We start from the raw sequence: 24,162 nt of genomic DNA on the forward strand, positions 1-24,162 counted from the left end.
CCCCGCTCGCCGGTGCCCGCTGCCCGAGCCCCGAGCCCTGCTCCCTGCTCCCCCCGCTGCCGGAGCGCGGAGCCCCGGTCCTCGCTTCCCGCTCCCCCCGAGCCCCCCGCTCCCCGCAGCCTCGCTCCCCCCGAGCCCCCCGCTCCCCGCAGCCCCCGCTCCCCCCGAGCCCCCGCTCCCCGCAGTCCCCGAGCCCCCCGCTCCCCGCAGCCCCGCTCCCCCCGAGCCCCCGCTCCCAGCAGCCCCGCTCCCCCGAGCCCCCCGTTCCCCCGAGCCCCCCGCTCCCCGCAGCCCCGCTCCCCCCGAGCCCCCCGTTCCCCCGAGCCCCCCGCTCCCCGCAGCCCCTCTCCCCCGAGCCCCGCGCTCCCCCCGCCCCCGCCGCTGAAGCCCCGCCCCCGCCCCGCCCCCCGAGGCGCAGCCCGGCACACGCGGTGCCTCTGCCACCTGGCGGCCGCGGCGCAGCCCCGCGCGGGGCGCCGAGCCCGTCAGCACGCCTGGCGCAGGCCGGCGGTGTCACACACGACAACGCCAGCGCATCAGTCCGTCACACAGAACAGCATCGGCGGTGTTACAGAGCGCTTCTGGTCACCACAGCTCAGCGCCTCTCACGTGGGTCAGTAGCATCAGCCCCGCTGCGGGGGGAAACCGAGGCCGGGAGTGGGGCTGCGTGGCCAGGAGGGCCTGGGAGGACCCCGGCCCGTGGGCCTCAGCCCCACACTCTCCCATCACTGATGGTGCAGCCAGGCGCAGGCTGGCATCGCCATGCCCTTCAGCAGGACGTGAAGGCTGTGCTGCCAAAGGGACCGCAATGGCACACAGGGGCAGGCAACCAGGTAGGCAGAGTGACCCGGCGAGTAGCAGGGAACCGCGTCTCCAGGGCTGCTCCTCTGCACTCTCACCAGTGCTGCTCCGAGAACCCCCTTCCGAGAGCCCCAGATGCTTCAAGCCAGGCTGAAGACCCCCCCTGCAGCACTTACCCTTTGCAGCTCAGTCCTGATCTAACTGGGGACAATGTTGTCTCATCACCCCTAAGGACACTTTTGTCACTAACATCGATTTCAACAAATTCCTGAAAACCTGCAGCCACCTGCCCTCACTCCCTCATACTGCCTTCCTTCATGCAAACATGTATGGGACATGGCATCCTCACGCCTACCCACCAAAAAGTGCCTCCCAACAGCCATCCCTCCTCACACCCATGTTCCCTGGGCCATATTCCGCCAGTTGCTTCCCACCGCCTCCCTGGCCCAGGGCTACTGCCCTTCAGCATCTCCTGCCACGAGTCCTTGGGTGCCAAGCGGATCGCTCTCATCTGACGAAGCCTGTGCCCTTGGGTGCGGGCTGGCTGTGCTCACACAGGCAAGCTCCAGCCTGTGGGCTCCTGCACAGGGACGGTCACCAGGTAGCTGGAGGGCACATAGCCCCTCTGGCCATTCACCTCCACCAAGCTCCACTCCTTGCTCCCCTTCTTGTCATGCGGCTCCAGCACCACCACGGGCTGCCCTGCCTGGAGGCTCACCTCCTGTGGACTCCTGGCTGCGAAGGAGAAGCCGGCAACCACCTGCAAAAGGTGGGGGAAGCAGGGAGGAAGCCCTTGCTGGACAGGAGAGTCAAAGGGGGAAAGCACACACATGGCAGGCCAGCAGGCCACTTCTGAGGGCAGTACAGCAGTGCCATTGATGTAGGGACACTGGGGACCCCACCAAGGACACTTTTGCTCCGTCCACCCCAGGTCTCAGCAAGGCAGACACCAGCCTCATGGGACACTTGGCCACGGGATGCGACACTCCCCTGCTAGGCACGTGGCTGCACATGTATGACTACAGGTGTGCTGGAAAAGCAAGGCCACCTTCCCACCCACAGGTTGCACACACGAGGACTAGCATGGAGCTGGTGAGGTTGCTAGGAATGGCCCTGGGGGGTGTCCCCCACTCTCACCTGGAAAGTGGGGGTGAAGGTGGCCATCTGTGGCCTGGGAGCTTCAGGTGATGCATATGAATGTCGCCTCCTTTCTGTGCCACTCTCCAGGGCCGGCATCTGCATCCTGGGCTGCTGGCTTTGTACAGGACAATAGGGCTGAAGTTTTCCAGCAGGCACAAACCCTCGGGGACCTGGAGGACATGCAGACACACAGGCCATGGGGCCCTGCTGCCTGGCACATGTAGGACTGGTTGCAGGAGAGAGGAATGACAACTGGGCTGTTGCCTGGCATGGCACAGCAGCCCTGTTCAAACTGGTCAACCGCTAGGGGATACCCAGCAGCAAAACCACCCAAAAAGGGGGTTCAAGATGTTTCTGTATGCATGGGATTCTCCTTTCCCAGCTACAACACATCACAAGTGCTCCCCTGGGGAATGAGTGGGGAAACCTGAACTTTACAGCTAATGGCTACGGGCGTAGCTGGCAAAGCAGAGGTGGGTTTGGGATGAGCAAACCCTGGAAGGGAGGGTCCGGGAGGCAATGGCCATCCAAGATGAGGATGTGGTCTGGGTTTGGTTTCTGACCCTGGTGCCAAGGCAGGGAGAGGCTCCCCATAGCGCTCACCGTACCTCCAGCATCCACCAGCCATCTGCTCGTGTTCCCCTTAGTGTCCACACTTTGCAGCAGAGCTACAATCTGTCCCCTTTGCAAGGTCAAGTCCAGGTCTTTGCTGCCACTGATGTTGCTTGTCACTTGGTAAAGTTTGTCTGGGCCGTGCTTGCTCACAAGGGAAAGGACCTTCCGCTCCTCAGCAGGGTTCAGAGGCTGGTGGGGAGCAAGAGACACCAGAGCATTTGATGAGACATGCAGGAGACTGAGGCCTTCCATATACGTGTGCTCTGCTTTCTGCAGGCTCACATCCCAGTGAGAGGTTAGAGGAGAAACTCCTTCACACTATCTGCTCTACCTCATGGTTTGGAGACGAGTGTCCAGTACTAGAGGAGCTAAGACTGTTTCATCCCTGGTTATTCCCACCCAGCTGTAGCCAGGGGCTTGAGGGAAATACTGGGGCTGCAGCAAGCCCCTGGGCCACTTTCTGAGCCAATTTACCCACCAAAGAGCTGTTCTGCACCGGGGAACCTCTTTATCCAGCTGGTCTGAGACATCCCCTTCCCAGCTCCTACCTGTGTCACAGGGCTTGGCACGACTGTCTCAAACATCTGGCAGAAGGTACGGAGCTGAGCACCAGACTGCTGCAAGCTGTCTTCCACCATCTTCCAGAAACTGGGCAGAGGCATGTGGCCATGGGGCATCTGTGGAGACAGACTCTGGAGATGAGAGAGGGCCCTGGGGAGGGGAAGAGCTGTGGGTAGGGTCAAAAGAGAAGAAGCAAGAAGAAAAAGGGTGAGAAAGCAAGAGAACAGACCCGGTCACTAAAGATGCACCTTGCATCTAGGATCAAAGCTGCTCCTCTCTTGTCTTTGAGCCACCTTTCCTGAGCAGGGCCATCACACATGGGGCTCTTAGGGCTGCACCCAGCCCACCAGAGCAGTCCCTGGGTCCCGTTGTTCTGCCCCAAGCCCACAGCCCACCCCACCCCACCCAACTATAAAGGGAGGTGGGTAGATGTAGCTCCAGGGTAGATGTCTGCAGCATAAGCATTCCAGACTGAGCAAGGGGGATCCACCCTCATGACGAGGTACGTAGGAGCAGCGCCTAAAAGGATACCTCCACGTGGCTGTATCTTGTTCTCATCTTTGTAATGGGTCAGGTCAGGGCCATGCTCTACCCCAGGGCAGTGGACTGGCCTGATCACCATGTTCACAAACGTCAACCTCAGAGAGTACTGTGCCAGTGAGGAGTGCTGGGAGACGTCTCCCAGGGGATGGGGGTCGAGGGATGCTCATTCCTCAGGCCAGAAGCTGTTTTTCTCCTCCTTGCCTTCCCAGCACAGAGCTCTCACAGAGTTAACACTGATCTCTCAGGCAGCACATCCATAAATTACCAGTGGTGTTCTCAAAGAGAAAGCAGGACAGTTCCTGGCAGCGAAGAAGAGAAAATTTGGCTTTCCCCAGCCAAAGAGGAGGAGAGATTGTTTACAAATGCTAGGCAGGGAGCTGCGTGTCAGCAAGAGAAGGCTTGGGCTACAGCAGACCTTCAGTGCCTCAATGTCCAAGCGATGTCTCAAGCCTGAAGAAGGCAGGGGCAGGCCTGGCTCAGCACGTGCAACAGTTTGGGCACACACGCCAAGGGGTCACTCTCACCTGCTCTAGCTCCTTTTCTGCCTGGCGCAGCACCTGGGCAGCCAAGTCCCATTGCAGGGCACTGAGGGAGCACAGTATCTGCCCCAGGAGCTGCACGGTTGCCTGGTTGAACCGTGGGAGCTCAGCCACGAGCAGGGCATTGATGGCAAGGTAGGTGTTCATGGCTGCCTCCTCGTCATATGTCACGCTGCCCATCTCGCTCTTCCGTTCTTGGATCTCCTCGTAGTCCAGCAGCTTGTCCAGGCGCTTCTTGACCAGCTGCTGTGGCCCCACCAGCATGTCTGAGAGGCTGCAGAGGGGCTGGCAGACCAGCCTGTCCAGTCGTTGCTTCTGTGGGGCAAGAAAATCCAAAATGTGAGGCCCCCAAACAGGCCCAGCTGTCTGCATGGGGCACTGTTGTACAGAGGAGAAAAGGTTTGGGGACCTGTTGGTGGGCTTGTGTGGAATGGGGAGCATCTGAGGCATCCTTCCCTGAAGGCACACAGGATGCCAACCAAAGCAAACTGTTGGTACCGAGCAGAGCAGTCAGGCATACCTTGATTCAAATACAAATGCAAATGATCGGGTAGGACCCCCGTGCACAAGGTCCCAAGGGCCAAGGTGGGTGCTGCAGTGACTGTCCCATGCAAGTTGTAACGTCTTGGTTTGACAGAGGCCCTCAGCCCAGGGTCTGTTATCCCACGTAGCTATCCTCCCTCCCCATACAGGCACTCCCCGGGGATGCCAGCATCCAGGTGTGGGGTTCAGGCTGCCCTGCCACACTCTTCACTGCTCGGAAAAACCTCCCTGTTGAAATTCAGAGCGGCAGCCACCACCCAAGAGGGAGTCCTGGATAGCCAGACAGGGGTGGTGGAAGGAGACAGGTGGGGGTCTCTTGGGCTCCTAAAGGTAAGCACAGATGTCCACAGGATGTGTGTAAGTGGGACTGGGGTTTGGTGGCAAATGCCCTGTGTGAGTCAAACAGTACACCTGGTCTTCCCACCATCCTGTCCTCCACTACAGCCCCGCCTGTATGGCTGGCTCTGAACATCAGGGCCCTGAAGGCACAAATAGTCTTTAATGGCCCAGACCAGCCTCACCTGGGGCCACCCCTGCTCACAGCTCATTTAAGGGCTTTCTGTTTCTGCAGAATATTGCCGTGGGTGTGTTTCTGCCTCTGTTTCCTGGGTGGACCTTGGACCTCAGCTATAGGTAGTTCAGGTCCTGGATGAATCCATCACGTAGATGTTGCAGCTTGTCTCCAGCCCTGGACGGACTTTAGAGTTGTGTTGTAGCTGTCTCTCTGGCCCTGTCTCTTCTTTCCTACACGGACTCTGGAGCTGGTTTCCCACTTTTTGTGTCTGGGGCTGCTGATGGATCCTGTTACTTGCCCCTGGCTCTGCCTGCAATGTTCAGGCCCCAGGGGCCTGCCTGTTGGTGCAGATGCTGCCTGCTCTGGGGTGGCCCCTCAGCTCTTGGTTGTCCTGCCCTGGGGGAGAAGCCAGCCTCTGCTGTGCAGCTGCCAGAAGATGTGAGAGCATATGCTTGGCTGAAGGAGACCAGGGAAGGAGCACTCACAAACTCTGGGAAAACGGTGCCGTGGAGGTACTCTGCAAAGCGGCGGTACTGCTGGGCAGGTCCCTCGTCGATCTGCAGTTCGCACTTGTGTGGAGCAGGCAACAGGAACACCTGAAAGGGAGAAAGCCATCAGACCTGACCTGCAGAAGCTGCCCAACACTAGTTAACCCATCCATAGCTTATCCCCGTGTTCCCAAAGACACGCCAATGTCCCATTTAGGGTGCTCTATGCTAGCAGCTCTGTGGGACTGATGCTCTAGCTACTCTTGTCTGCAAGACAAGGGAGCTTGCTCAGGTGTTAATAGACCTAGAGGAGACTCAGGAAGGAGTCATGCACTGGCTTGGTGAAGGACTTCTACCCCAACAAGGTGGCCAATGCTGCCCTGTAGCCCCAGGTGGCCTGCCCCAGTTTGATGTCGCCTGGTGCTTTGACATTTGGGTTTGGTGTTCCAGCAGCCCTGGAGTTTCTTGTATTTGTGCACAAAACCTTCCCCCCACCTCTGCAAGGAGAGTAAGACTGACGGGAAAGGAAAGCAGCTAAGGATGGTTTGGGTGGAAGCACTCCTCTGCTTTGAGAGGCTTTGCTCTAATGATAAACCTGGGCAGCAGCCTCCTACAAGCCTGCAGGGAGATTTTGACCCACAACACCTAGACCACCAGAAGGGAACACAGAGCTCTGAGACCCAGCTTGCTTCTGGCCAAGGGAAGCCAGCTCTCTTCCCTGGGCGAGCTTTGCTACCGCTTGGAGCACTGCTCCTGCAGTTAGTCCTGGAGTAGTTTCTGCTTGATTCCCATCAACCACAGCTACCATGGGTCTCTCAGGATGCCCTGATCTCTGTCCTAAACCCCGTCTTATTTTTGCCTGTGGCTATGTTTAGGAGACCTTTCCTTTATGTCCTTCCTTACCACAGGAGGGAAAGGAGATGGAAATATGAAAGGGAATTGACCCTTTGAGCGGAAGACAGCAGCTCTGAGACCCCTGTGCTGCTCCCCAGCCCTGCAGGGGCTCTTACACAAGCAGAGGTGGCTGTGACAATTGTTGTACAAACCAAGATTTGTGTCTCCTTGTGGTGAGGACACCAGTATAGAGAGATGAGGGAACCACCAGTTAGCACAAAGTCAGGTAAGACTGTCTCTGTCCTATGAGAAGATGTTTTCATCAGCCCTCAGGATGGCTGTGAGAAGCTTTCAGAGGGAGAGAAGTGGAGCATGCATGCAGCCCCACCTTCCACCACCAGCAGCTCCTCTGAAGCAGCATCCAAGCTCCAGCACGATTCCTAACCACAGCTTATTATCTAGGCTGCCCAGCCTGTTTGCAGACACTTGATGTCCTGGCTGAAGCCAAGGTGCCAAGCTTAGAGATGCAGCTCAGCGAGGGGCAGTGCCAGGCAGGTCCCCAGGAGTACATGATGTCCCAAGGAACGGATATACCCCATTCCCCTAGCTGATGCCATGTCTCACTGGCAAACAGATTACTATCCTCATGCTTTCTATGCTAACCCTATTTTATCCACTTTTTGGGCTACAGGGAGTTTTTCAATCCCCCTTTCCTCCTTCGCAATCCTAAATGGGGAGCCCTTCTCAATATTTCCATGACAGGGTCTTTCCAGCCCTTGAATTGCTGCTTTCTGAACCCTTTGCCATTTCCTGAGGCTTCCCTGATACTACTGTGTCTGGGGATTGCACGTTTTGCCATCAATTCATTTTCCACAGATGCCCCAAGGGATTTCCATGAGAAAATCATACCAGCTACTGACCCAGGTGAGCTCAGAAAGGAAGTTTGTTGTCAGGCCTGATTTGGGAGCATTTCTGCCTTATACCCGTTACTAACACAAAAATTCCCAGGCTGAGAAACACTCAGCCTTTTCAGCCATGTCACGCCTTGAGATAATGGTCGGTTTAAGGACAGATTATTCTCAAATGATACCCAGATCAGACTGCACTGATGAACCATCAACTTTGTTTTAAGCTCCCCTGGACCTGAGCAATTGTTGGATGTTGTGCAAGTCCCTGGCACAACAGTACGATTTAGCTGAGAGATGCAAGTCCCTGAACAGCCCCAACTACTATTGGTTTCCACAGGGCTTGAAAGTATTCTGCAACCCCAAGAAAAGGGTCCCGAGGCCTGGATGGGGCCAACCCCCTGTCAAGTGGTCAAGGTTTTACCTCTAAATGGCCCAGGTAGGAGGCCACATTCTCCTTCAGCATGGCCACACTGGACACCACACACTGGAACTTCTCTTCCAGGTCGTCGTACTCCTTGTCCTCCGTCTGCAAGGCAAGGGGCAGCTCATCACCAGCACGGGCACGTCAGGCAATGCCTCCGGCAGGGCTGATGCCCCTTGCTGGGTGCTGACAGAAACAGCAGCCAGGCGCTTTGGCGTCTTACTGAAGCTCACAGTGCTGGGGACGGGCAAGGGAGACCCTGAGAGGCTCCAGGAATCTGAGAAGGGCCAAGATCTAGGGTGCTTCGGATGCAGGTAGAAACAGGGCTTTTGGCGTGGTTGCAGTGCCGGGAACACGGGGGTGCCTTTCCTTTTGCTGGGGTGCCCAAGGATCCTCTAGATCCTTTGGGGGCCAAAGTTCTCCCCTGCAACGCTCTGAGGCAAGGAGCGAGGTGTGTACCTGCATCCCTTCTACCCTACTGATCCTCGGGATGGAGGACCGGGAGGCATCCTTAGGCTGCTCGAAAATGTGACTGTGGCTCTCGTGACAGCGTGGGCCACTGGGTGTCAGCATTGGCCACCCCACCTCGGCTCAGCCAGCCAGGCATCTCGGGAGGCAGCAGAAAGCCCCAGAAACAACCCGAGGAAAGGCAGCAGGTCCGTGGGTGCAGGCAGTGGGGTGCGCGCTGCCCACCTTGGCCACGATGCCGGCCTCGTGCATGAAGAGCCGGCTGAGCCGCGTGGTCTTCTTGGCGATGGAGTGTGTGTTGAGGCGTGCAAAGCGGTCCCGCAGTGTCAGGTGCTCGGCCTTGCTGTATTTGGTGGCTGCCTCGGGTTGGGGCACACAAGGTGGGAGGAAAAAAAGATCAGAAGAGGAAACTTCAGGGCAGCAGCCTCAGCAGCCTGAGTGGGCAAGGCGGGTGAGCAGCACAGGGGCCCAGAGCTGACAAGTCCTGATGAACAGGATAAGCACAACCCACATCAAAGAAGGGCAGCCCTGAGGAAAGTACTATGAAAACCAAAAAGAGCAGCAAGCTCCCATTTGTGGGGAGCCTGATTTCTCCTATCCCAAGGGCAGGACTGTTCATCCCTGTTCCCCAGTTCCAGGAATGCAGGCAGACTAGTTTTGTGCTCCACCCCGCCATGCCACCCTGCTCCTGCAGCCTTCAGATCTTGCCCAGAGTGACATTTGCAGGACCAGAGCAGTGCCAGGAGCTGCCCGCACAAGTCTGTGGCTCCACCAGGCAGGATGGGTGGTGGGCAGGACAGCTTTGAACTGATTGAAGTGGGAATGAGTACAAGACCGAGGGGAGACAAATGGGGTTGGGCTGGGGCTTGCCAGACACCATGCCCCCTGCCTGCACCGTGCCTCCTGACCACTCACCTACTTCTCTGCGCCGTTTGTACTCGTTGATGTTGGCATTGACCTGGGACATGGCACGGACGGCTGCCTGCAGGGCCGGGTAAGCACTGGCACTGGCGGGGGTGTTCTCCAGGATCTTCCCCAGCAAAAGTGGGTATTTGGTGATTCTCTGCACTGGCATCACCAGGAAGAAGCTGAGATCCGACACGCCCGTGTGAGGCCTGATGGAGAGGGGAATTGCTTAACGTTGGCATGGAGGGCTCCCTGCCGCTTCCCCCAGCTTCTCTGCGAGCATTTTGGGGAGAAAGCAGCGCCTCTGCAGCTGCAGGGGAGCTTTGCTGCCTTGGACCCACAGACAAGCTGTGCCCAGTAGCCGGGGGCAGGTTCTGGCTGTGAACTCCTGCTCTCTGCCAGCTGCAAGGCCACCCCCCCGGGAGCACTGGCAGGGGGACGCTGTCCCTGCCAGCCCCGAAGGCAGTGCCAGCCCCAGGCGGGTGCCCTGCCTCCCTGAACAGTGCTGTGCTTGTCTAGCTCGAAGGCACGGGATCAGCACTTGCTCCAGGGGCAATGGGGAGGGGAGGGTGTGGGCAAAGCGTGGGCCGGCTGCAGGCAGGACTCCCTTTCCGCCTGCGTGCAAGGCATTGCTCGCTGGGAGTCACATCACCCGTGCCCTGAAACAGAGAGCAGTAAATGCCAGCAGCTCCTGTGCTGCTGCACCTGCCTCTCCTGGCTCCAAGAGTGTTTGTGACCCCCCTGATAGTTCAGGAGAGGTTCAGCAGGTCCTTTGGGGCCAGCCCATCCCTCTGGTCAAGCTGGTATACACGTGCCATCTGTGGGTACAGCCTCTTGGCTATGGAGCGGGCAGGAGCTGTGGGTGCCACCCCATTCCTTGTTTTGGGGTCCACCATAAAAGACCACCAGCCTGCAATGCCCCTTCGGCAAGTGGCCCCGAGGATGCAGGACAGGCTGACAGAGCAATGCCACAAAGGTCATAGCCATGATATTACACTCAGCCTGGGGGCACATACCCATGCAGACAGCTTGACCAGAGAGGTGAAGAACAAGGCCAGTAGGCAAAACAGGGACAGGGAGGTGGTGGCCTCAGCCAGCAGGCACCTACACTGTTGCATTCAGGGTCTCCAAGATCTCCTGCTGCAGCCTGGAGTCCTTGCGGTAGCTCTCCACCAGCAGGAGGGCATGATCATAGCTGGCACAATAGATCTTGTAGACAGTCTCCATCTCCTCCTTGAACTCCTGGAACAGGGTGCCTGGGGAAGGACAGCGAAGCTGGGAAGCATGGCCCTTTCCTATGGCCCCAGAGAAAGGCAGAGGTTTCTCCCCAGTGCACTGGATGAGTGAAGCCGGCAAAGCAGTGCCAGCCAAACACGCTGGAGCAGTTCTCTGCACCCCGGGCCCTCTGCTAACCTGGCCCTGATGCTGCCCTCCCCCTCACTTTCTGCAGGCTGGGCAGGTCTGCCTTGTCCCACCGGGGTGAGCGTGGGTGGCAGCGTGCAGGCAGCAGTGCTTCCCGGAGCCAAGGAAGGTGCAGGAGGTGTCAGGGCAGGTGGGCTGGAGGCTGCACCTGGGCATAGCACCGGGCAGCAGCACTGCCAGCACCAGCAAAGACATCGGTGGGCACGGATCAGCTCTCGGCACTGCACCACTTACTGATGCAGTGCAGCTGCTCATGCTCCTTGGTGGCTGTGGCCTCAAGCCCCTTCAGAAACCGTCTGGAGACATGGAGGATGTCATCAGTGTTAGAGAAGAGTCCTTCCAGGTCAAGATCAGGCAGCTGAAGGGAACAAAGATGCCCCAGGGTAAGCCAAATACATCAGACAGGTGGACCGTGTGTTCTGGAGGTACAGATGCCCTCCTGAGCACTTGTGTCCTTCCAGCTGCCCCACATGACACCAGAGGAGCTGGAGCAATGCTTTGCTGCAGGAGACACTGGGTATGCTGAGACGCGGCTGTGCTCCCGAGTGGGGTGATGAGGCCTTTTCATGTTACAGATGCAGGGTTAAAGCTGTAGGACGGCTGCACTGGGTCAGACCCAATGTCCATCCAACCCATGACCTTGGCTGATTGAGGTGAGCCCAGGAAGGTGGAAGGTGAGCATGTGGTGACCTCCTTGCAGTGATTTGGGTATCTCTCAGCTCTTGACAGATTCACCCTACAGTCTCTAGCCCCTGGGCAAGGGGACATACCCCATCTCACCTGCTTCTTCTGGAGGTGTGCTCGGATGTCCAACACACAGAGCTGGATGTTGTGGACGTAGCTGGCCTCAGTGGTGATGAGCTCTTCCACGGCCAGCTGCTGGCTCAGCTCCATCCTGTTGCAGGGCATGATCTCCTCGTAGATGGCTTCTTGGGTCTCGGCTGCATCCTCTGCATTGGGCTCTGCCCCATGGGCACTCGCCATCTTGGTGGGGCACTCTGCAGGGGGTGGCAGGGGGTTAGGGGCAGGCTGTGCAAGGGTGCTCCAGTGCCCAACCCAGCCCCATGCCCATGGTCCCTGCTCTGTGTGTGGGGAGCACCCCACAGCACATCCTCGGGGACACTCAAGCCATCTTCATGTACAAGCAAGGCGTGGATGACACTCCAGAGCCATAAAAAGAGCTGCAAGCAGGGGCGGGCTGGCTGCAGGGGATGGACACCCATGTGCGGCAGGCAGGGGTGGACTTGCCACACACACGTGCCCAAACGCCAGCGACTACGTGCAGGGTCAGGGTGCAGGCAGGGGCCTGGCAGCACTACCCCAGCACTGGGGCTGCGCAGGGACTGGTCCCCGAGGGCAAAGCAGGGTTTGCCACCTCTCCTCGCACTCCTTGCTGCCGGGGCTAGCTGATCCCTCCCTGCCTTGGCTGTTGGCACCTGGCACGTTGCCTCGCGTTCAAGAGTCCTATTCAAAGTACCAAGAGTGTTTTGCAGTGCTTGAACAAGAAGCGTTTCTGTGCCAGGGAGAGCTGGTTTAAAAGTGACAGGGATGGGGGGAGAAGTGGGTGAAGCTGCAGGCACCTCTGCCAGAGGCACTTGCAGTCCCTGCTGCGCAATGCCCGCGCCCTGCGCAGCACAGCCTGCTCCCCTCTCCTCTCTGCCTGTGGAGAGCATGAAAAATCAGAGCTGATTCATGCCATTTCCTTCTCAGGGAACACTCTGCTCTGATACAGGGGAGGATGGAGAAACTCCCAAAGCATCACAGATAATACTTAGTCCCAGGCAGGAGGCCTTGAGAGGGAGACAGCACAGCCCACAGCAGCACAGCACACAGCTTGGCTGGATCCAGACTCCAGCCAGGGAAAGAGATGCTGCCAGGCTGCCTGTCCATGGAGGCTGTGGAGGACGTGAAGAGCAAAGGCAGGATGGAGGTGGCTTGGCAGGATAGGAGTGAGATGGCACAAGCAGCAGCACTGGGATGGTGGTTCTGCCTCTGCTCTCTGCTGCCTGCCCAGCCAGTGACAGCTGTGGGAGCAGGGAGAGGGGCTGGCAGGGCAGCCCGAGCCTTCACTGGGGAAGGGTCTGGGTAACAAGCAGGTGATACAATTGTGAGCACCGGGCAGGGTGAATGTCCCCTCCTGGCATATGCCCACTGCTGCGCCAGAGGACAGCTGGGCTTGGCACAGCAAGCAAACGCATGTGAGAAGGTATCGGACCTCCGCCTGCCTTACAGGGGCACGTTACCCTGCCAGCTGTCATCCCTGACCTCTGCAGATTTGGCTGTCACCCCTGACTGCTGCTATGGGACATGGGGAGTAGAAGGCACTTTCCTGCACCCCTTTGGTTGCTTCTGAGGTGTCCAGGCAGAAGGATTCCCATTAAGGGCTGTTGGAGAAGCCCAGAGCCCTCTGTCTGGGGGTGAAAGCAAAATCCTTGCTCAGAGGAATGGCTGCAGAGCAGAGGCAGGTGGAAAGCCCCGATCTGAGACAGCCCCCGAAGCCTGGAGAGCTGTCCTGAAGCGCAGGGCCATGCAGGAGCTGGGCTGTCACTGGTCCCCGCACCAGCATCCCCCAGAGCATGCTGCTGCCTTGGGGGCTCGTCCCTAGGCTGGGGAAACCTCTTTCTCTCCCCTCCCCCCCCCCGGCCTGACACATCATAGGAACAAGGGAATCGCGCAAAACCAAACAGAAGCATTTCTGGGCAGCGCTGGAGCAGGCAGGGAGAGCGGGGGCAGGTTTTACTCCCCAGCTCCCAGGCAGCCGCCTGCCTTTGACATGTCGCTGCCGCCTCGGTGGCTCCCAGCATCCCTGCCCCCAACGCCGCGGGGACCCGGCAGCGTCCGCAGCCAGCCCGCAGCGACCCGCACGCAGGGGATGCCGCAGCCGCAGGGCCCCCCCGACCCCGCGCCCCGAGCGACAGGCGCCGGCCCTGCCGCGCCCACCCCCCCCCGCGCCCCGAAACCGGCTGCCCCGGCCCCGGCTCTTACCTGCGGAGGCGGCCGGGGCTGGCGCCGGGGAGCTGCGCCCGGCTGCGGTCTCTCGCCGGCTGCCTGCGGGGAGTTAATGATCAACCCGCCGCGCCGCAGCCGCGCTGGCACGGCCGGCGTGGGCAGGACGGGGCGAGCCCGCGGCGCGGGGGTGGCGGCACCCACGCGGGGGCTGGTGGCCGCGGGGCGGGGGCTGGTGGCCGCGGGGCGGCCGGGCCGATGGGCAGCGCCGCTCCCTGCACACGCCCGGCGCGGCGGGGGGTCTGGCGGGCGGCCCGGCGGGCAGCGGCTGCTCAGCGCCTCCGCTGCCAGCCCCGGCGGGGGAGGATGCGGAAAGCGAGCGGGGGGGGGCGGTGCGGGGCGGGGGGGGGGGGGGGGGGGGCGGGAAGCGCCGTACCTGGGTCTGCGTTACCCCCCGGCACGGCGGCCGCAGCCCCCGCCTTGCCCCTTGGCATCCCCCATTGCCGGCAGCAGCACGGCAGCCCCGCTGTCGCGGCACCGGCTGCAGAGCGGGGACACACCGGCTGGCTCCTGCCATAAATAAACAGGGACAAGTCCTCTGCGCCTTTTCATGGCCCTGCTACGGCTGCAGCGGGCTGCCACCTCCGCACGAGCTGAGCCCCGGTGCACCCACAGCCCATCCCTGCACGCGTGGGCTTCCACCCTGTTACCCCGCGGGCCGGCATGGCCCTGGCCACGCGTCCCTCCGCTCTGCCATCGCCCGGCAGCTGATCTGCCGCGGAAAAGGCTTCGGAGCAAACAGAAACGAAAATATACAACCGAGGAAGTGGCTGCGCAGAGCTGGCCGTTGGGTGTTAGTGGCTATTTGGCGTGAAGTTGTTTTTTGGCTCGTGAGGTGTTTGCATCCGTATAAACAAGCTGTTGAGAAGGGAGATGGTGATGTGCAGCCAGCTCCCGCAGCTGGGAGCTCGGCCTCGGTCTGGCCACAGGGAGGGGACAGCAGCACTTGGCTTTGTGCATGCTGACCTGCAGTATCCGAAAAATGCGACGGTAAAAAGGACTCCGAGTCTTCCCGTGACTCACACAGGTCACAGGCAGTGCCTGTGTCTAAAGCCAAACTTCCCCACAGGCCAGGACAAGCTCTCTGGTGCAGACCCTCCCTCTGGGACCATTCCTGGGGGTGCAAGCCAGCCCCCTCCCCAGCTGAGGTGTGGGGGCAGGTGTGGGCCGCGCAGGGCAGCACAGGGCCCGCACACACCTGCCCTGCTGGCTCCCACCTGCTGCTGGTGCCAGGAAGGGCAGCCTGACCCACTGCCTTCCCTGCCTGCATCCCATCCCACCTGTGGGGCTGTGTCAGGCTCTGAGCCAAGAGCATGAAACTGCCTCCCTCATCCCTGTGCTGGAGGGATGCTGCACCACACAGGAATGGTTTCAGATGGATGAGCTGGGCAGCAACGTGGCAGGAAGAGCCAAGGATGGGAAGAGGCAGAAGTATTAATGCCCAGGCAGGTCTTTGGAGAAGAAGCCAACGCATGGCAATGTCCCCTGGCTGGGTGGCTGGCTGGGGTAAAGCCATCGCATGAGAATGGTTCCCAGGCTGTCCCACGCCATATGGATTTAGGGAGATACATGGCCACGAGAGAGACCTGCACATGGCTGGGCAGTGAGGGCTTTACCTGGCTGTGGCCTTGGGGACACAGATGTTGTCCTTCCTCCCTTGCAGGTGGCAGCAGGGATTCAGTCCTTGCCCAGGTGCTTTCTGAAGCAGCGAAACGCCTGGCTGGGCGTCCTTTGTGCAGGCATCGCACAGGTCAGGAGTTCCCCAGCTCCATCCCTGGGCAGGATCTCTTACTGCTGTGTCCAACAAACCTGTCGCCCCTTGAGGTACGTCATCTCCACTTTGCTGCCATCGGCATCTTTTGGCAGATCACACCAGGGCAGGTACCACGCTCCTGCAGCTGCCGAGGGAATCCTGGCAGGGCACCATTCCGCCCTTGGATGGTGTTGTTGCCCCACTGGGTCTGGCACAGCAGGGCAGCATCCCTGGCCACTCACTTCTCCCTGACCAGCTCATGCCATGGGTGTTTCCTTGGGCATATTTCCCATTCCAGTCTGGTTTTTCAGATGCTGGGTAACCTGGCTCCAGCAAGTTCCCTGCAGGATGGCCTCGCCGCCAAGAGCTGCAGGGAGTGGCTGAAACCTCCTTCCCCATGGCCGTTTCCTTCCTGCCATGCTGCTGACCCCACACTTCTGTCCAGCCCCAGGGCTGGGGCTGCTGCGGCTAGGCTTGGCTTGGCTCGGCTTGGCTCACGTGGGCGGCTTGGGGAGCGGGAGCAGTGTCACAGGACTGTCACCACTCCAGAGCTCCCCAGGGAGGCGTGAGAGTAGGCTGGCTTCCCTGGTCTGGCTCTCCTTACAAGGGAAAAGCAAATAGGTGCCAGCTGGTCAAGAAGAATTGTTTGTGTCCCAGGGCGAGGCGTTGTGCTCAGGTTATGCCAAGCTAAAGGGTCCCAGCAGGGTGGGCTGTCCCCTGGCACTCTTGGCATTTCACACTCTTGTGGGAAGCCAGCACTCCCAGCCTGACAAAACCTGGCAAGCAGTGGCAGGGCATGGGACTGCGCATGGGACTGTGCGTGGGACCCTGCAGCCGCTGCGGAGGGCAGCAGGGAGGCAGGACTGCCTTCTCCCAGAACAGACCCAGGTTTGTGTAACCTCATTGCAAACCTGTTGTTACAGGATGTTTCTCACAGAGCAAGGGTGAGCCACCTCCACGGATCTGCCCGGCCATCTTCATACCCACTGCCACAGCAGGAACGCTCTGCCAGCTCTTCTATCTAAATAAAAAACACAACCCCAAGCTGCTGGTAGAACAAGGTACCCCCATGACACTCCTTGTGTGATGACCACAGGCCCAGTTCAAAGGCTGGAGGAACACCTGCTTGATGGTGCTGGGCTCTGGCTCCAAACAGGCATTGTAGTAAAAGCATCAGCAAGAGGGAGGCAGGTTTGCAGGGCAGGAGGCTGCCAGCTGCCTGAGCTAAGCTCATGTGGCCGCCCAGCGTGTACGCAGCCACCCAGGGAGAAGGTACCATCTCAGCCAAAAAGGTGGTTATTTTCCCTCAACATCTCACCCCAAACTTCTGCTGGCTCCTGGAAGGCTGACAAGCATTTTCCTAGCTCCTCAAAATGTTAAAGCTCAGACTATTTGGATGAAAGCTAAAGCCATCAGGGGGCTCTCTGGGAACACACCAGACAAGCTGTGAGTTAGGCAGGGCTCACACAGAAAATAAACACAACTTCCAGCCATGCAAAGCACAACAGTTCAGGCTATGCCTAATAAGAACAGGCGGGGGTTCCTCTCCAAGCAGCGGGTTTGCACAGGAAAGTAACATTTCCTCTATTTAATCTTTTGCATTATTACTGTTCTTTGGATTTCTTTCCAGTCTTGAAAGGACTTTGTGACCACACGCCGCTATCAGCCATTCACGGTGGAAATGAAAACACGGGGGAAAAAATTGCAGCCCAAGAATGTACTTGCAGGTGCGTCCTAATTGCAAAACTTCCTCCCACACTGCAGTTCTAGGAAGTGGAATTTGCCTCCAACACCATTGCGTGTGCATGCTGTGGAAAGCAGGGGAATTTGAGCTGAGGTGTGGAGAAAGGAGGAAAACACTCATGAAATGGAAGGTCTTTATCCCAGCATGAGCAACTCCTGAAAAACCACATAGGTGTCATTCCTTCCTCTTCTTTCTTTCCTTCCTGGCTAATGTAACCTGTGCTTAAAGCCTCCATGGGAGGGAAGGAGGGCAGTGTGTACCTGCTTGGGATAACCCCATCCATGTACTCGGTCAGGGCTGCACCTGCTTCTAAGCAAGTATGAATTGTGTTATCTCCAGAGGTCTGGAAGGAGCTGCAGGCTCCAGCCTCATGGCTGGAGGGGCAATGCCTGCACCAAGAGGAGAAGCACAGCCTAAAAATAAGCAGATAGAATTTGATCCAGGTGGAATAAATTGAGTCAGCTCTTTATTTCTGAGGGGATTATTTATGGGTCTTAGGCAGATCTCCTTTGTGGAGGAGGTTTCAGCCCCTCTCAGCCTTGCTGAGGCTACAGCCCCTCAGGTCTCCTCTGTCCACATTTTAGTGCTTGAAGCTTCATGTCCACCAGCCTCTGTGGTACTTCCCTCTCCCCGCAGATTCCCTGCTGCCTTGAATTGCTTTTCCTACCCCAAGATCTCCATTTCTCTCCCAGGGCTGGTGACTCTGGGCCTTTCACCCATCTGTCCCACATCCCTGTTACCAGCTGAGCCAGCTGATAGTGATGACAGCTTGAGGAGAAAACCAGATGCTGTTTTGAGGGCACTGAATGCTGAGGTAGCTGCCTTTCTGTCCAGACAACAGTGCCAGCTCTCAGGACCAGTGCGGAGCAGTGCTCTGCTGGAGCCCTCTGCCATCTCTTGCTCAACAGACCAAGCAGTATTGATATTTATTCTTTTCTTCCTTCCATTAATGCATGGATGCTGGTGGCTGCTTTTCTTGCTGGTATCTCTGCTGGTGAAGGATAACAGTTTGCTGGAGAGCACAATTATTCAGTTAGCAAACAGGTTATTTCATAAGAGCTCTGGTCTGCAAGGTGTCCCATCCCTGCCCATCAAGGACACGTGCACCTGGCCCTTCCTGGAGGCTGGTGTCTCCAAACCTGTGAGCAGGACAGGCACTTAGTCGCTGCCTCTGGCCTGGCCCGGCTTGGAAAGCCATGGCTGAGCAGCACGCAGAGGTGTGCACAGTCCGTGGGCACCTGGGCAGGGGTGCCAGGGAGGATGGAGGCATCTGCAGCACTTTGCAGCTCTGGGAGGAAGGACAAATGTTTCCAGGACAGCCCAGACCCAGCTGGAGCCAGTGACACCCCATCACAGGGCAGTGCCAATGACAACACTCCTTGTGCAAAGCATCCCACAGGGCAGGCGCGCTATCCCACCGAGCATCTTCTGCCTGCCGTGAGGAGTAACGAGACACAAGAGAGATAAGAAGTATTTAGAAAATTCTGGTGGTTTATGCTAATTAGTCATTTCCACTGATCAAACCAACATCTTCTCCCTGCCTGACTTTGTAGAGTTTCTGCTCCTGCTAAGTGATTACAGCCACCCACCCGTGGAGCTGGAGCTCCACGTGACCACCACCTCCTCCCAGCAGCACACCACGCTTTTGTCCTGGGCCACCCACACGCCCAGGGCACTCAGGCACCCCACTGCTGTCACCCCACCCCTGGGTGCAGTTGCTCCCCTACGCACGGTGAGGGCACAAGAAGATAAGCAGAGGTGCATCCCCTCGAGATTCACCATCACCTTTGCTATCAGGTGCCTCTGGAGTCCCACCAGCACCCGCTCATCCAGGCAAATTCTTGCAAGAGTGGTTCTTCTTGGAGTCACCACAGCAGCTGCTGCCTGTGCGGGAGATGTTGCAGGAGCTGACTTCTCTTGCTTGAGAGAGAAACAAAGGGTGGGAGGGAGGCAAGAGCAGCCCTTTGAAGCTGTCAAGCCAGTCTGTGTGCAAGCTCTCCATCCCTTGTTCCACTGACGCAACAGGGAGTGCCTCTGCCATGACAGGGCTTGTGTCTCCACCACAGGCAAGTGTAACAGCTGCCACCTTGAGAGGGATCATCATGCGCTTGATTCACTACTGAAGGCAGAAACCCAGCCCAGGAACCTCAGCCGCTGTGCTGTGTTTCACAGCATAGTAAGGTCACCTGAAGCAAAGACCTTGCCATAGGTCACCAGCTCCATGCACTGCCGGGAGGGAGGGAGTGCAGGGGTGGGTAGCCCCCAAGCTTTGTGCAGGAGAAGACCACAGCCAAGCGGCTTTTCAGGGGAGCAGCCTAATGCCGGAGATCTTCAGTTCATGAGCAGATAAACAACCAAGCAGGGAGAACCAGGCATTTCCACTGGCAGCTGTGGAGAGCTGCAGGTAGGCAGCTGCCTGGTGTGAATGGTGGTCTGACCTGGCAGGTCAGTGCTGGTGAGGCTGCCACATGCCAAGGCTGAGAAGACCGAGAGATGTGGCCAAACAAACTCAGAAGCGGTGAAAAGAGGCTGAGGTGGAAGGAGAGGTCCAGAAGCAGCAGAGAGGCTGCAGGACCAGCCCACGGTGTTGCCTACATGTCCTCCTCTACCCACCTCCTCATGTCTTAGCAAGGAGGATATTTTTCTGGGGAGGAGTTTGCTGTGGGAAAACCCCATCAGCGAATACTGTGGAACACAAAACAATGGCCAGGAGTCCCACATGCCGGTGGCACTGAAGTCTGGCAGCTGAGAGGAGAGCCTCCTGCACAGCCTGGGCAGCACCTGCCCAGACCCCGGGGTACAGCTCAGCCCCCCCGTTCCTGTCTGGTTATCCTGGCTCCAGCAACATGGGGCTTCTTGCCAAAGAGGCAGCGCCCAGTGGAGGCATGTTCTGCCCGTCAGTCACCACGGCTGAAAGCAGAGCTCCGCTGTGTGTCAGCAGCCAATACTTCATCTCCTGCCCTCCAGCCTCAAGATGACTGCAGCGTCAGAAGGACGTCACCATTATTAATATGTGCAGATGAGATGCCAGCTCCAGTTCCTCCACCCGCCTTGACTCACCAGCCTACGCCCCAGCTGCATAGGCACGATGATGGTGGAGAGCCACCAGCCTTGAGCCCTTCCAGTTAGAGACTTCTCTGCCCAGCCTTGGGTCCTGCTCTGGCCAAGGGGGATCACTGGGACATCCAGCAAGGATGTGGGGAATGAAACCAGGTTCACGTGGGCTGTCCAGCAAGATGGCCAGCCAGGCCTCCCACCACAGACCCTTGGGGACACAGTGCTGTACGGGACAGAGACGGGAAAGAGCTGCCAGGCAGATCAGTTGTTACAGGCAGGGAAGGAAGGGCTGAAGCGAAGGGTCAGTTTTCACAGCAAAGGGATGTTACCCACGGAGGATCGTTGAGTGTGTCCAGAAATGATCTGAAAAAGGGCAGAGATAGCAAAGTGCCCATGTTTGCCACCAGCACTGAGCTCTTCAGAGCAGAGCAGACAAGGGCAGGCTGCCAGGAGCTGCCAGGTTCATCCTCCCGAATGGTGGGACAGCAAGGTGGCCAAAGAAACTCAGGTGAAGGCAGAACAGACACACAAAGCTGTCTTAACGCTGGTAGCCCGGTGATGGGCCCTGACTGGTGCGTCTCCTCCCAGCAAGGAGATCTTGGGGCTAGTGCTAAATGATGTTTCCAAAATGTTTGGAGCAAAGAAAACAGAAAATTCCCTGCAAGTGAGTAGGAAAGAAACAGGAGACGAGAAAGGATGCTTTGCCACTGCATAAGCCGGCAACGTGCCCATGCTCAGGAGGTTGCGTGTGGGTTTGGCTCTGCCCGTTGCATCCATCTCAAGAAGGATACAGAGGAGGCTCAGAGAAGGGAGGCAGGAATGCCCCAAGCTCCAGAGCAGCCTCTATATGAGGAACAGTTCCATGGACATGAAAAGGAATGATGGAAAGGGGTGTGATACAGATCTGCACCATCTTGGGAGGCATCTGAGGGTGTGGAGGGGTGATTACTCACCATCTCTTCCAGTGCAGGAGTACAAGCTCCAAACGAAACTACCTGGAGGGAAGTTTAAAACAAGGAAAAGGAAGTGGTTCTTTGTGCAATGTATAGTTAGAGCGAGGAGCAACTTGCCACAGGATGTGACAGATGCAAAGCATTTAAACAGGAACTGGATGAATTCATGGAAGAAAAATCCTTTGGGTTATTAAATACAAAGAACCACCATCTCTTCCTTGAGGCTGGAGGACTGGTGGGAGCTCAGGGACTATTCTCAGGAAGTCTTGCTGTGCCCTTGCTCTGTGCCTCTGTAAACCTCTGCCATGGGCCACAGCTGGAGCCAGGATATTGGCCTAGATAAGCTGTCACGTGGCTCTGACATTTTGTCAAACTGCTGCCCTGAGATGAAGCCACAGACCGGGCAGCTCCCTGGGAACATGGCACACTGCTTCCTCACCCAAGGGCAGCCTGGGCTGCTCTGGCCACAGGCTCTGCAGGAAGGCTGCCCCACATGGGGCTCAGCCCCACCTGTGCCGTGTGCCAGACCAGTCCTGCCATCACAAAGATGTTCCCGCTCCCTTTGGGTTTAAGAGAACTGTTGATGATGATCAACTGAAGTTCACTATTTTTCTTCAAGTGCTTTTTGGAATGACTCACCATGGGGAACATCCCTCTGCCTGGACTCCTCTGGATTTCAGGCAGCATACAGCCTAACGAAAGCAAATACTTCTGCTGTTAACAGCTGTCTGGTGATGTCCTTGAGACAGAGGAGGGGAAAAGAGTCTGGGAATTCATGGAAACCACAACACGTCCTGGTCACAAAAAAATTTTAAAAAGTTCTTTTGTTAGGATTCAGTCCTGCCTCTTTCACCAGCCTGCACCTCTGCGTGCATGTCTCCACTGCTTAATGCTTGCAGGAGTTGTAATCAGCGCAGAGGTGGCAGGAGCTGGTTATTCGGACACAGCAGCTGACTGTAGTGTCTTCTGTTTGCCTGCTGCCACATGGTCTGATGATATGATCTGATCACTGTGACACACAGGCAGCACTACTGAATTCAGTCTGAGTTTGGAGATTTCAGAACATTGTCTCCAGTTCCCTGGGGTGATAAGGCAAACCTCACAGCAAGGGCACACAGAGGGATGCTGTCATGTGCCTGGAGTTCCCTGCAATGCACCAGTCCTCAGAAGCCAGGTACCAGCTGCTGGGTACAGAGATGTGACACCATCAGCTTTAATGGGAAGATCTGACTCCGGTCTGTCTCCTCTGTTGCATGAGAGAGGGTCCAGCAGAGGTGAAGCAAGGAGAAATTTCTATTTTTAGAAGCATTGGTTTTCAGGATAGTTTTTTGAAGAGGTGACTGACAGGACTTCATGTGCTCCAGACACTGAACACACCAGTCACAGTGTAGGTCACTCTGGAAGCTACTTGACCCTTGGGAACTGGACAGGACACCTAGGGGGGAATGATCCTTTTTGTAGCATCTGCCCCAACCTGCCATGAGAAATGATCCTGGTACAGCAGCACAGAGATGCTGAGGACATCCAGTGCCAAGGCTGGCAGAGAGCTCCCAACCAGGACCTGGCACCTGTTTTGACTTCATGCATTGCTGCTGCAGTTCATGCTGCAGCATTCAAGGGATGCTCTGGATGCATCGCTCACCTTTTGGCCAGCAGTGGCACAGGACAGAGAAATGCTGTCACCTGCTGCACCGCATGGCTGTGGCGGGTCCACCCTTGGGTGAATGACAAACACTCATTTCTTCCCCTCTGACCTCAGGCCATTTTTTGTTTCCCTGCAGAGGGGAGGCAGGTCCCACAAGTCTGAATTTTCTTGAGAAGCTTCAGAGTGATGTAAGTTGCCTGTCTCAGACAGCAGGTTGCATGCCAGTCCTAGAAGCCTGGCTCCATCAGCCTGGGTAGCACAGACTTGCTGTGGGGAGCCATGGCTCAGCACCACACACCTTCCCCTCCTCTGGAGACCTGGCAGACTCTGTGTCCTTCTGGAGGCAGGATCACAAGGGACCTTGGGAGAGCAAGGGAACTGCCTCACTTAGGAGAGAGGTGATAAGTCCTGTGCCTGAGTCACATGAGATTTCAATCTGCTCCCCAGGTGCTAGTGGGCTTTGGATCAAACCAGCAGCACCTGTAATCAGGGTGAGGCATCCTTGCTGTGTGACATTCCTTTGCCAGGCGTCAGTCACCACCACACAAATGTGGCCTCACAGACCGACCCAAAGCAGATGGATGCAGAAAGGAGCACGGGTGTGAGAGCTCTGCACCCGGAGCCTCACGCAGTGATAAATAAAACACCAGTTTTTTCACCCAGTCGCAATGCTAACAAGACCAGGCACAGAGCAGTGATTAGCAGGGCTGTGTTCCCACCATGAAGCTGCTCTGCAGATGAATCTGGTCCTGGGTTGTCAGAGGTGCCCCCCCGCTCAGCAGCAGGAACCAGCCTGCTGCTCCCCCTAGGCAGAGGACAACGCAGAGGGAGCTTGTGCCAGAGCTGCAGTCAGTGCAGAGCAGAAGGGAGGTTTGCACCTAGCTGGTGCTGCTCCCAGATTTGCATCGCGGGCACTAGCAAAGCCCCCTACTCTTCAAGACACCCAGCTACTTCCCAGGGCACCCAGACATCTGGCCCTGTGCCTCTGAGCAGCGGGCAGCAGTTCAGTCTATGGCCAGAAAAAGCCATGGCCGAAAGCTGCCTTGCAGTGCCACAGAGCCCCAGTTAAGCTGTGCCCGCAGGGTCTTGCTGCCACTCAGCTCTGAGGCTGAAGCTGGCACATCCCTGGCTGGTTTGGAGCATGGGCATGGAGAGCTCAGGGCTGCCCGTGAGATCCCGCAGAGCCGTTTTCTGTGGCTACCTACATGTTGGCTGGAGCCTTTAACAAGGACACTTGCTTTTGCAAAACTGCAGCCCCTGCTCTCCTGAGCTGTGCTGAGCTGCTGTTCGTTGGTGCTAAA

General features: G+C 57.7%; 1 protein-coding gene across 1 annotated transcript; it reads right to left on the minus strand.

The window, feature by feature from the left end:
• Positions 1–419: 419 nt before the first annotated feature.
• On the minus strand, positions 420–14,561 carry ARHGEF37 (Rho guanine nucleotide exchange factor 37). The gene is made up of 14 exons (XM_055813157.1): positions 14,086–14,561; positions 13,689–13,751; positions 11,484–11,701; positions 10,938–11,061; positions 10,390–10,537; positions 9,291–9,490; positions 8,601–8,731; positions 7,908–8,012; positions 5,742–5,852; positions 4,185–4,514; positions 3,105–3,233; positions 2,550–2,745; positions 1,939–2,111; positions 420–1,561 (listed from the first exon to the last, which is right to left on the minus strand). The coding sequence occupies exons 1-14, from the start codon at positions 14,141–14,143 to the stop codon at positions 1,352–1,354; spliced, it is 2,196 nt and encodes a 731-aa protein (XP_055669132.1). The 5' UTR covers positions 14,144–14,561; the 3' UTR covers positions 420–1,351.
• Positions 14,562–24,162: the final 9,601 nt, after the last annotated feature.

Source organism: Falco peregrinus, chromosome 8, assembly GCF_023634155.1.
Source record: "Falco peregrinus isolate bFalPer1 chromosome 8, bFalPer1.pri, whole genome shotgun sequence".
NCBI lineage: Eukaryota > Metazoa > Chordata > Aves > Falconiformes > Falconidae > Falco > Falco peregrinus.

Bases quoted from the DNA above. Each gene is read 5' to 3' on its own strand.
- ARHGEF37 (XM_055813157.1), bottom strand. From the start codon at position 14,143: ATGCCAAGGGGCAAGGCGGGGGCTGCGGCCGCCGTGCCGGGGGGTAAC. The intron at 11,062-11,483 runs GTGAGATGGGGT...TGTTCCCTTCAG, and splicing joins CACACCTCCAGAAGAAGCAG to CTGCCTGATCTTGACCTGGA. The intron at 8,732-9,290 runs GTGAGTGGTCAG...AACCCGAGGCAG, and splicing joins CAAACGGCGCAGAGAAGTAG to CCACCAAATACAGCAAGGCC.